At 36.0% G+C, this 12,937-nt stretch overlaps 1 protein-coding gene across 1 annotated transcript; it reads left to right on the plus strand.

Moving 5' to 3' along the window:
• Window positions 1-3,772: 3,772 nt before the first annotated feature.
• Window positions 3,773-12,438, plus strand: LOC107681625 (bifunctional endoribonuclease and deubiquitinase ZC3H12A-like). Its single transcript, XM_016477941.1, has 6 exons — window positions 3,773-3,884; window positions 4,698-5,259; window positions 7,948-8,087; window positions 9,342-9,576; window positions 9,664-9,764; window positions 10,316-12,438. Exons 2-6 carry the CDS (start codon window positions 4,733-4,735, stop codon window positions 11,233-11,235), a joined length of 1,923 nt encoding a protein of 640 aa, XP_016333427.1. The 5' UTR covers window positions 3,773-3,884; window positions 4,698-4,732; the 3' UTR covers window positions 11,236-12,438.
• Window positions 12,439-12,937: the final 499 nt, after the last annotated feature.

Here is a 12,937-nt window from a genome sequence, read left to right on the forward strand (position 1 = left end):
AGATTTTAAGAAGCCATTTTTATTGAATCTCTCTTCTTTTGATATAGCATGAGCTGAAAGTGTTCAGTTTTACTTCAGCATAATCAGTGGCACAGTTTAACTCAATGTGGCTCAACTTACCCTCTACCTAGGCTCAGTTTACCCCTCAAGGGGCAAGTTGAGCCAAGAGACCACTTTAAAAAAAAAATGTTATGGAAAGCCATAATTTGAAAGCTGTTTATTTTAGATATGAAGTGGTTATTCCCAAAGATGCACCACATCCTGAAATTTATGTACATATTTAAATTGGACCCATTACGGTCATGTGCTCACTTAAAACACACCGTAAAAATTGGCTCAACTCACCCTGCTCTCCCCTATATTCTGTTGTATTATTCATTCATTCATTCATTCATTCAATATATTGTTCTTTCATTCAGTTAATAATCTATTAATTAATTTTGGAGACAGCAGGTGTAATTTTCATACTTTTTACTAGTAAAAAAAAACATTTCTTGATATTGTTATGTATTTATTTCCATTTTTCCAAGTTATGAAACAACATAGGCCTAACTGTAAAAGACTTAACATTCAAACATTTCAAATCAAATGTTTTTTAAATAAATGTATAACATTTCAAATGTGTGACAACTTGCCCCAAGCTGACATTTAAAAATATCCTGTTGCTGAAAACAATGTACCCATTTAGTTAATATCTACCTTCTTCACATAGTAGGCCTATACAATGCCTTGCCATTATTTTAAAGGTACCAAAATGCTATTTGTGTAAGACATTCATTCATAATTGCTCTTAAAAACTTTATACACTCTTTAAAAATAAAGGTGCTTCACGATGCCATAGAATAACCTTTTTGTCTAAATGGTTCCATAAAGAACCTTTAACATCTGAAGAACCTTTCTGCTTCACAAAAGGTTCTTTGTGGCGAAAGAAGGTTCTTCAGATTATAAAAAGGTAAGAAAGAGATGGTTCTTTAAAGAACCTTTGACTGAATGGTTCTTTGTGGAACCAAAAATGGTTCTTCTATGGCATCGCTTGAAGAACCTTTTGAAGCACCTTTATTTTTAAGAGTGTAACTGACAGATGAATTTGAGGATTTTCGTATGCCGTCTGTACACAGTGAATGAATGCAAACTATTTCAGGGCTCATTTTACATTGACTGTTTAGGCAAATGTAGTCAAATGCTGTATAACTGCCTCGGTTAAAGATGTAAAGTATATGGCAAAAGGAAAGACTGCAAACATCACCATTTTCTTTGACTTCTTGAACTGTCTGATGGTAATTCTTCTAATCTTCTACAAACTATATTGCGCTAGTAAGTAATTCTTTTTTGTTGTTGTTTGAAAATCATGATCTAACACATTTCTAAATATGAAATACATGTTTAGTGTGTTTAGTTTGGCATGGTGGCTAAATGCAAATTACTTTTACAGGGAACTCTTGTACTGTAAACATGAGGAACTGTTGAAGTTTGGATTTCTCAAGGTATTACAGGTGATATTTGCTGTCAAGAGCATGAAACTTGCTATTAATGATCGCACTGCTAAAAATGTTTTACAATAGCAATGTTCAATAAAGTTACCAGTGATTTGAGCTCTTTTGAAATATTCAAAGACTCAATATCAAATTACAGCCTAGATGATTATAAGCTTTTCATCTATATCAACTAACAATTTTTCAGAAGTACTGTTGCAGAAGGAAACTAAAAATAATGGGAAAACTTCAGTACGTTTCTGTGTTTATAGTGTAAGCAGCATTGTGGTAAGTAGAATATGATTCTTCTGATTCTGGCATTTTTTAACATTTTGAGGAAGAAGAAACTCAATCCACAGGTGGAGAAACTTCAGCACAAGAAGAATCTCAGTCCACAGAAGGTGGAGAAACTTCAGCACAAGAAGAATCTCAGTCCACAGAAGGTGGAGAAACTTCAGCACAAGAAGAATCTCAGTCCACAGAAGGTGGAGAAACTTCAGCACAAGAAGAATCTCAGTCCACAGAAGGTGGAGAAACTTCAGCACAAGAAGAATCTCAGTCCACAGAAGGTGGAGAAACTTCAGCACAAGAAGAATCTCAGTCCACAGAAGGTGGAGAAACTTCAGCACAAGAAGAATCTCAGTCCACAGAAGGTGGAGAAACTTCAGCACAAGAAGAATCTCAGTCCACAGAAGGTGGAGAAACTTCAGCACAAGAAGAATCTCAGTCCACAGAAGGTGGAGAAACTTCAGCACAAGAAGAATCTCAGTCCACAGAAGGTGGAGAAACTTCAGCACAAGAAGAATCTCAGTCCACAGAAGGTGGAGAAACTTCCTGCAGACGAGGAACATCATGCAGAAGGTGGAGAAACTTCATCACAAGAACAAGAATCTCACTCTTTGGGCGAGGAACATTATGCCCAAGGTGGCCAACATCCCTGAAAAACGATTATTACAATAAATTGCCACAAAGTTCACGCAAGACCCCAACTATCTCCTTTACTTTAAACATTATTAGTGGAGTCTCTTTATAGAATAAACAATTACGACTTAAATATTGAACAGTTCTAGTTTTTTTATCTCTATGAACTACAACATATGTATAAGCAGCATTCAAACACATCCTGTCGGTCAAAACAAATATACATACAATACATCATTCATTATTTGCATGTCAAGTACAAAAAGACTGAAACAAGAAGGCAGGTGAGAGGAGACTAGTTGCAATCTATGCAACTAACTGTGGTCTGAGTCAGTGTTCATTTAGGGGTTTCCCTTTTTTGCAAACCACAAAAGAAATGACTTTTAACACATACCAAAATGTTCATGATTCTGTAATGGTTGTTCTCTTGACATTTGCGTTTCTTGATCCCAAGATAACATCAACTAAATGTGATAGTGTGAAAATATGTGGCTGTTGGTGAGGAACTAATAACCTGGAGTAATAGTGAGAATTTAAAAAAGCACCAAGATTACGCCCTCACTTCTCACTGTCTTATGCTGTATATAGAAAGGGGAAGTGAAATTTACAAATGTAGAACATGTGAATTCATGTTTGCTCAATAACTTTTTGCCTGTTTCAGTTTAATTGAAGAAATGTATTCTTAGAACAATTTCTTGTATTGTTTAAAAGCAATAAATATATAAATAAGTTAATGTTGTTATTGTTTTTTATGATGATTTTATGAATTCAACAGTATCACACACACATTAAAAATAATAAAATGTTAAGTTGCATTAATAAAACAGACTATACTTGGTCGATTCTTTGCAAGTTAATCAAAGACCTTTATCTTCGTATAAAGAGCTATAATTTAAATACATTTCATTAGGCTATAGTTTCTTTAGATCATGTATTGACTTATGGGTGCTGGGTTTTCTAGGAAATAAAAGTGGAACTTAATGTTCCCATATGACATCAGTTCTCATATGACATCAGTTCTCATATGATGTGTAAAACACTTGATTATAATGGAAACTTTTATTTTTAAACGAGTTAAGAAGGAAAAACTGGTACTGTAGTATCAACAGCATTCTTTTACAATTTACATATGCAGCTTATAACTAAAGACAAATATTTTTTTAGCATGTTTACAAATACTACAACATTTTACAACTTCTTATTTTATATTTAATTATTTTTAGATAGCTTTTGCCTTTAAAAAAACCAAAGTCTTTTACATCGTTATTATTCTTAATAGAGGAAGAAGAGAAATAAATCGAAGGCCTCCGTGACGTGAGCACGTGCGTGAATGAGCTACTTCCTGGTTTTGAGGTTGTGATTTAAAGGTGTGCCGATTCTCTCTCCGGTATTTTGCTGCTCTGGGTTCAACAGGAACGAAACTTGCGAACTTATTAACTTTATTACAAGAAGGCAGCAGCTCGAAACACAAAGAGAACGGATCAAGTAAAGGTAACGTTACGTATAACTTTTATTTTGTTTGTAACTTTTCCAGCTTATATATTTGTACATATAAGTAGTACACTAAGCGATAGTTTCGGTATATTGACGTTTTTAACAGCCGACATAGACATTTATATAGTAAAGTTATAGTAAACTGTTTCATATCTGCTTATATTGTGATTTTATGTAGAAATGAATTTGTGAAATATTGGTAAACAAAGTGGTGAGGTAAAGTAAGCGTCCATGTGCTGGAATGCGGGAACTGTTGTGTAATGTGATGTCGCTGTTGTAACTGTCAGTATTTCATGATTTTAAAAGACAAAATGAGTTATGAGACCTGCTCATTTTAAAGTTAGGCAGTGAAGTCTAAAGTTTCACGTATGAAAATTAAAATTACATTTCCTGTGCACAAACAGACTTAGATTTTATAGCTTGTTTGTTTATAGATGGTAGCGATTTAGTACGTATTTATTATGTTTCTTTTTTTTTTTTAAAGAATTTATATATTTTATACGTTTTAATATATATGCAGACTCATTTATGTTTAAGATATTTAATTGTATAGATTGAATATATTTTAATAAAATATTGTTTATTGAAAAAATATCTATTGAATAGTAGTTATAGTCAATTTAATTGGTTTAAAATTCATAATTAAATTCAGAAATGTTTGAAAGATGTTTGTCACATCAGGTAAATTCATTGTCATGTGATATTTAGATAATTAGATGTGTTGTATTGTTATGTGAGGCTATAAATAAATATTGAATTAGCTATGAATGCTTTGTTTATCATATCTATTATTACACATTCTCTAAACAGGTGTGACTGATAAAGACGTTTTTCTGGATGAAGAGATGAGTGCTGAAATCAGCACCATCCCCACGTTACAATTGTATTTGGATTCCTTTTGGTCTTCCAGCGTAGGATCCCACAGCTCTGACGTAAACACCACCAACACATGGGTAACAGCACCCACATCTTTGTACAGCCCTCCCGTTTCCAGCAGCATTAGAATGGACCCGGCCCAGTCCAGCCCGACTCCAGATGAATCCTCAGAACTGGGCTCTGAGTTTCAGGCCCAGCACGACCTGTTCCTCAAGCTGGGGTTTTCCCAAACGCAGGTCCGTGCCGCTTTCCTGAAACTCGGCCTCAACGCAGACACCAACAGGGTTTTGGGTGAGCTGATACAGGCTGCTGGGGAGTCAGAGGAACCTACAGCCTCCCCAGTGCTGGTTTCACGTGGGGATGCTTCCAGTAAAGTCCGAAGTGCCCAAAATCACTGTCATAATGCTCCAGCAGTGACAAGCGCTCCGGAAGAGCTGGTAGAGGATGAGGACGCACTCAGACCAATAGTCATTGATGGGTCTAATGTAGCCATGAGGTAAGCTTACTGTAAACATGGCATGCGATAAGATTTTTTAAGAAGTGTTTACAGTGACATTTAAGTCTCTCTTCTACCACTTTGCTATTGAAGTTGTTTACAGTAAATTTAAAGGTGATGTTTATGTTGATGTTGACCTTTTTCTTTAGGTCAGATGTTTAACAGGACATTTAAATTTTAAAAATCACAAGATCGCACTTTTTTTTTGTAAAAGTAAAACTGAACATAAACTTTAAATTTGGAATAATTAGTATTTAATGTTTTTGAAAGAAGTCTCTTATGCTGCTGAAAAGTCAGCTTGGATATCACATGAATAAATGATGTTTGAAAATGTATAAAAATCGAAAACTGTTCATTTAAACTGCAAGAATATTTCACAAAAATGACAATTTTTACTGTATGTTTATTCAAATAAAATGAAGGTTTGGTGAGCATGAGACATCTTTCGAAAACATTTAAAAAAATCTTGCACTTCCATTTAATAAGACATTTTTTTTAATATATTAAAGCTGAAATGTGCAAATTTGTGCCAATAGCATCAACAAACGGAACATCAAAAATGGCTGAGCAATATGTTGCGGTGTTGGGCTAATGTTTTGGAGTAATGATTTAATGTATTTACTTTTTTTTTTTTGCTTAATTACAGTTGGTTGTAGTTATATAGATAGAGTTGCAAATAATTATGATGATAAAACAATCAAGGAATATTCATTATGTTATGGTTAAGCGTGTTTGTTTACTGTAAAATAGATGAATGGAGTTTTAAAATTGAGACTTTCTATTTTTAAGGAACAGCTTTGCCAAAATGTAAACCTTTTACCTTCAGCCTTCAGTAATTGTGTCATAGTTGAGAGGTGATAAAACCCAGTATTTCCTCATACATTTCAAGTTAATGTGCAAATCAGGTCCATTTCCTTCTTTTTTCCCCCCTGAAAACAGAGGTGGATTTGTGTTTATGTAAAGGTGTACAACTTGACTGAATATCTGGTTTTTGTGTTAATCCACTAAAAATGGATGAACGTTATTTGGTATTCATTGTACAGACTGGATAGTATTTTAACACTCAACTTTTATTATTTATACACTTTTTACACATTGCACAATATTATTTTTCCTCCTCAAATGCTTTGCGTAGGATTTGTTGAGTAATTCATTCCAAATGTCAGACCAGAACATCATGAAGTTATTTGGAGAAGTTAGATCATATGTTGCCAGAACAAATTATATTGATAGACTATATAGATAGATTTTTTTTTTTGTGAGAGGACTTATTGAAGAATTACACAGCGCCTACGTGTTTAATGATCTTTTAAAAACCCTCCCTTTGTATCTCACTTGCATTTGCAAGTGGAGTCCAGATTTGCCCCTGCAGGCTCCTGTATCTGTCATCACTCCAGTATGCAAATAATCTTATATGCAAATCAGCGTCGTTTCCCATCCCCTCCCTTCCCTCTCTTACTATCCTGAAGGAGAATGTCTGTGAAAAGAACGCTGTGTAACAGAACAGGCCCGACAGCATTGCAACACGGCGTCTGATTGGATAACTCTGCCCACCTTTGCTATTTTTGTTCCTATAAATCAGACGTTTTTAATTACCTCATAGAACAGACAGTTTTCACTCACCCAATTCTGTTTATTCCAGGCACTATTAAAAGATCCTGGCTTGGATTTGAATTAAAATTGACTTGTTCATACAATTAAATTGATTTTTTTAACTCTTTTGCGGTGCTGAAAATCCTTTACCTGATTTGGTGTTCCCTGTCAAAAATGACCAGGCTGTTAAAAAATCTTTGTAAATCTCTCATTATGCTAATTTATTACCACATCTTGGAATCAGTCTTTGTCAACTTGATCATAGGCCTCATTGGTCTGAGGTTATACACCTCAGTTTTTGAGTAAAATATATTATTTGGTTAAGATTTTGGCAATCTTCACGCAAAAACGAATGTGCATAAGCTCAATTAAATGAGGCCTACGATCAGTTAGTTCCAAAAAGGAATACAAAAACTGCTTATTGAAAGAAAACCTGTTGATAAAAAGATTGAATCCAATACTTAGCAGTAATATAGCATAACAAGTAATTCATAAGCATTTTTTATACCCTGTTATAATCAAAATTCAATGGTCAAAATGAACACAACATGAGGGTTAAACAAATCTTGCATGCCTTTTTAAAAAATTAAATTAAAAAAATTCTGTTTGTCAGTAGATAAATATATATCAGTATATCAGTAATGGTGCTGTATTTTATTTTGTGATTTCACTGGAATGTGAAAACATATAATTCAGCCATAATAATTCTCGCCATGAAAATAGCCACAGAAGCTGGAATGGCGTTAAACACAAACAAACAAACACTGGAATGTATATTACTGCCCATTGTCACCTGTGTCTAAGGATAACACCTGTGAGGATAACAACTTTCATTATAACTATCTTAAATATTTTTAACAGGAAATAACCTGATATCTTAATGCAGCCACTGTTTCCAGCAAACCTGGAGAGAGATCTCATAATCTATTGAAAAATATTTTCAAAAATAAAAAACTTAAACAAGGTTAATATGATATTCCTTATTTGAACAAAAGCGTCTGCTAAATTAATGTCTTCGCATGCAGTACAATTTCCTTATGCAAATTCCAAACTAATTGAAATTTACAAGTAAAATTGACTTTTTCTGTTTTGTAGTCACGGGAACAAGGAAGTTTTTTCCTGTCTGGGAATTCAGTTGGCGGTGAACTTCTTCCTGGAGCGGGGTCACGTTGACATCACAGTGTTTGTGCCTTCCTGGAGAAAAGAACAGCCACGACCTGATGTGCCTATTACAGGTGAGGAACAGGGAATGCACCGTGTGTCAGAACCAATTCCTGCTTTCCAGAGGGACTCACATTCCCGTAAGCAAGGTCTGTTTCCTCTTAGCAACAAAATGGCTAAAAAGAGACCTGCAGACCTGTTATATTGGAAGCCACTCGAGTAAATGATGTATGAATGTTCAACTAAATTACACTTGGAATACAGGAAATACAGTTCTGGTTTTTATGTCTGGTCTTCAACCTCAGGTCTCAAATAATAGAACTGGAAGTATGGGAAAACCCCGCATTGATTTTATTTGTGTAGCTGTTTGAATGAAGTATGTCATAAGATATATTGGCAAGTACCTGGGGTTTTTAAAACCTTCGTAACTTCCTTATAACATAAAGAAGGCCACAGTGGAATAATACAACCGCTGCTTTTGCCGGGTAAGATGTACCAGCCTGTTTAAACTGCATTGTTTGCCAAACCCTCCTAAGTTTGACCTAGCTAGAGGGCAGCCCTGTGGTTAGTGATAATTCTGTGCATCCAAAAAATAGTTGTGATGTTGATCTGTCTTAACAGTTGACATTTAACTATGCAATCATGTGTAAGTATGTTTGAATTCCTGCTTCCCCTGAAATAAACTGTCTATGTGTAAATGGGCACTGGTCCAAAGAAAATCACAAGCAAATTAAAATGCCTAGAATCTTTTTTTTTACCTTGGGCTGTTTGTTCCAGCTAGTACAAAGGGTAACCGAATACCAAGAAGACCTTGTTTAGTTTCAACAAAATAGACACTGTGTTCTAACAAGATCTGTCAATCAATGGTAATGTCAGATTAATCGCATGTCTATCAATATTTGCTTAGAAAATACGTTTAAGGACATTACATAATTGTGGCAGACAAAACATTTAAATTGATATCGCAAAAAGTGCTAGTAAATGTGAGTACATTGCTTGTTTTATTTCCATATCATGAACATAAATCTAGTTTTTCAATCTGTCCAAGGTTTGCACTAAAAAAAACATATTTATCCACACATCTTTAGCCATTGCATAGCTCAATGTTTTGTTTTAGCATATTGCGTATTGAATTTTTAATCAAGGTAAAATTAGTATGAAAAACTAGTCACTAGGCATTTAATTCTACAAGTGCAAACATGCATTTAAGTGTTAAGTGACTAAATATGTTAATTTAATTATTGTACAGGTTTTTAATAATTAACATAAATTAAAGCAACAGTTGTAAAATGCCAACAGAGTTTACATTTCATGAATGTTTTTCTCAGATCAGCACATTCTGCGTGAATTAGAGCGGAGGAAGCTCTTGGTATTCACACCATCCAGAAGGGTGGCAGGAAAACGAGTGGTTTGCTATGATGACCGTTTTATCGTAAAGCTGGCATACGAATCCGACGGCATCATTGTTTCCAATGACACTTACCGAGATCTGCAAGGAGAACGTCCTGAGTGGAAGCGTTTTATAGAGGAGAGGCTTCTGATGTATTCGTTCGTCAATGACAAGTAAGTGCCATTGCATTTTGGTCTTCGCAGCATAGGTCAAGTTGTTTGATAGCCCAATTTGATTAAATTCACCATGCTTTTGTGTAGGTTTATGCCTCCAGATGACCCTGTGGGAAGACATGGACCCACCCTAGACAACTTTCTGAGAAAAACTCCACGTATACCTAAGAAACAGCCCTGTCCTTATGGTAAGAATCACATTTTTTTTTTCCAACTTTCATGAATGATTGACATTGTACTTTTACTAGTGAGTTCATGCGGTCTTGCAGTCCCATGTTGGTGTAATTATCAGGGAGTGGCTTGACATTTTTATTTGCCATGGCCCATATAAAAAGTATAACCCAGATACAAGGAATTAATAAACAATATACACTGCTGTTCAAAAGTTTTGGGTCGATAAGACTGTTTTCTTTGTTAATATGTTTTGACGTAATTTATTCCTGTAATGCAAAGCTGAATTTTCAGCAACTATTACCCCAGTCTTCAGTGTCACATGATCCTTCAGAAATCACTCTAATAATGCTGATTTGCTCCTCAAGAAACATTTCATATTATTATCAATGTTAAATGCAGCATTTATTTGAAAAATTACTCTTTTGTAACATTATAAATGTCTTTATTGTCACTTTTGATTGACACCCAAACTTTTGAATGGTAGTATATACCATGTCTTTTCTGACCACACAAGGATAGCATGTATTATGTGAACAAGAATGAAAATCTCCTGTTTTCAATACAGGAAAGAAGTGCACTTATGGAATCAAGTGCAAGTTCCATCATCCGGAGAGAACCAAGCAATCCCAGCGTGCCCTGGCTGATGAGCTCCGAGACAAAGCCAAAATTTCATCCACACCGCACAAACCTCAGCCAGTTTCCAGTCAGAGTCCACCTCTGGAGGAAGTAAAGGAACAGAAACTCTCCCTGGATGCTGGATCTCTTAAGAAGAGTTACACCAGTGAAAATGTCCTTGTCATCAAAGCAGCCCCCCAGCCAACTCAAAGGAAGTTTCCTTTGAAAAAAGAATGTCGGCATTCGCCAACAAGTCTAGAATCCTTTCCCAGTGGATCTCAGGAGCGTTTGGATTCTGGCTTGGGTTCCTACGAATGCCATTCTCCTGAAGCTTCCCATTGTGATCGCTACTGCGACCACAGGAAGTCCAAACCATCCAACAGTGGGCGGCATCGCTACGTTCCGGCCAATAGCCAACCCTGCAGTTGCTGTTCCTACCAATCCGTCAGCACCGGTGGAGCCGGTCAGCACCATAGCATGGGCCTGCCCAGCTCAACAAACCCGGGTTACACTCAACCCCGGTATCACTCCTATGGAGGAGGTCCAGTTTACCCACCTGTTAACATGTCCCAGTATTCATTTCCACACAGCAGAGGGCCTCCTCCCCAACAGGGCTACTGGTCTGACCATTATGGTGGCTATCCTCCAGCGTCCCACAATGCCATGCAGCCAGAGAGAGGACATGGACACTGGTCGCCCTCCAATCACAATCCTCAGTGGTCTGAACGGGAGCAGGTGAGGAAGAAATTACTTGCAATTTTCAACGCACGTTTGGTGGACAGAGCCATGGACATGTTCCCATATCTCCTGGACCCACAAAGACTGGCTGCAGAGATTTTGACCCTTCAGTCTCAGGATGGGGCTTTTTAATTTATCTGTGTTGAAGGACTAGATGACAAGACAAAGATTCTGGCACCAAAGGTGTTACAATAAGTTCTCAACTGCAACCACAAGAAGTGATTTCACTGGAGTTTGTGGTGTAATTCAGTGTAGCTCCGCCCACAGTGAAATCTCATTGGTCTACAATCCCGCTGTTTTTGTTGTGCAGCGTTTTGCTTTTTAATGAGGACAGAAAAATGACTATTTTGTTGGAGACTGTCATGTAATGTGGTGTAGCCCCGCCCACTGTGAAATCTCATTGGTCCACAGTCCCACTTCATATCAGAAATGTTCCGTCGAGTCATGCAGCGTTTTTCTTTTAGCGAGAACACAAAAATAATTTTCGTTGGAGTCTGTCACATAATGCAGTGTAGTTCCAACTACAGTGAATCTCATTGGTCTTCAGTCCTGCTATATGTCAGATATATTCTGATTGGCTGTGTGTGTCAAGTCAGTGGTGTAGCTCCGCCCACAGTAGAATCTCATTGGTCCACTGTTCCGCTTCACATCAGATTTTATGTTCTGATTGGCTGATTTTGTCAAGAAGATTTTATTTCTGTTGTATTTTTAATATTGTTATTTGACCTCTAACTATGGTGAATTCACTATTGGTTGTATTAACCAACAGTGCATTTTCCATCTTGCTGTGGTTTTCAAGAGTATAATATCAGTTTTGTTCCATTGTTTTTACAAAATATGCAATCATATTTGATAATGGAATGGCAAATTCTCAGATTTATTAGTGTAAAAACATCTTTTTTGTGTTTCAAGTGTTGTTATTTGTGGTTCTGCATGATTCGCAGTACCGTGTATGTTGAATGTGTTGGCACCGTGTGCCGTAACTGACATTTGTTAAGCAGAACTACCACAAAGGTAGAAGAGTATGCACCCTTTGGTGTATTTTTCCATAACTTATAAAATGTCCTCAAGAATGCAAGCATCACCAGTGTAACTTGACATAATTTCTCAAAGTTCTCGAAGGTAATTGCCAAAAGCATGGAAAGTCGTGGAACTTTTAGTGACTCTGTTAGTTTGTATTGAAGCTGTTTAGGGTTTAAAAAGGGAGTCGGCAATACTAAGTAGGCAATTTTTTTGCCTTTTTTAAAAATGTAGCTGTATGTTCTGTACCCATTTAAATATGTCTTTGCTTTTTATGCTGTATCTCATATTATGAAAATAAAATGCCATATTTATATACACATATCAGTCTTTGACTTTTATTTCACTGTAAAAAAAAATCTGACATTTACGGTAAAATACCGGCAGCTGTGGTTGCCAGAATTTCCCCGTTAAAAATATGGTAGCAATATTTTCGGTTTTACAGACTTAACTTAAATTCACAATAAAAAAAAAAACTTATTTCATTAAAGGGATAGTTCACCCAAAAATGAAAATTTGATGTTTATTAATAATCCACCTGGAGGTCTCCCATCCAGGTGGATGCTGCACACTGGTGGTGGATGAGGAGATACCCCTTGACAATGTAAAGTGCTTTGAGTGCCTAGAAAAGCGCTATATAAATGTAATGAATTATTATTATTATTATATAATATCTTAGTGTTCTTGATGTAAAAAATGGTCTGTTTTGTTTTGTTTTGATGGCTAGTCAGGTTTGCTGTCCGGTGTCAATGAATAGGCTATTTTAGTGATATTTTAGTGAATTGGCTAGTTCAGTTTAAACAGAGGTTTTTTG

Source organism: Sinocyclocheilus anshuiensis, unplaced genomic scaffold (assembly GCF_001515605.1).
Source record: "Sinocyclocheilus anshuiensis isolate Anshui unplaced genomic scaffold, SAMN03320099.WGS_v1.1 scaffold1524, whole genome shotgun sequence".
In the NCBI taxonomy this organism is placed as follows: Eukaryota; Metazoa; Chordata; class Actinopteri; order Cypriniformes; family Cyprinidae; genus Sinocyclocheilus; species Sinocyclocheilus anshuiensis.

What these genes read in the sequence shown, in the direction of transcription:
- LOC107681625 (XM_016477941.1), top strand. Translation starts at nt 4,733, where the DNA reads ATGAGTGCTGAAATCAGCACCATCCCCACGTTACAATTGTATTTGGAT. An exon ending in GGGTCTAATGTAGCCATGAG is followed by an intron (nt 5,260 to 7,947) that starts GTAAGCTTACTG and finishes TCTGTTTTGTAG; the next exon opens with TCACGGGAACAAGGAAGTTT. An exon ending in TATTCGTTCGTCAATGACAA is followed by an intron (nt 9,577 to 9,663) that starts GTAAGTGCCATT and finishes GCTTTTGTGTAG; the next exon opens with GTTTATGCCTCCAGATGACC.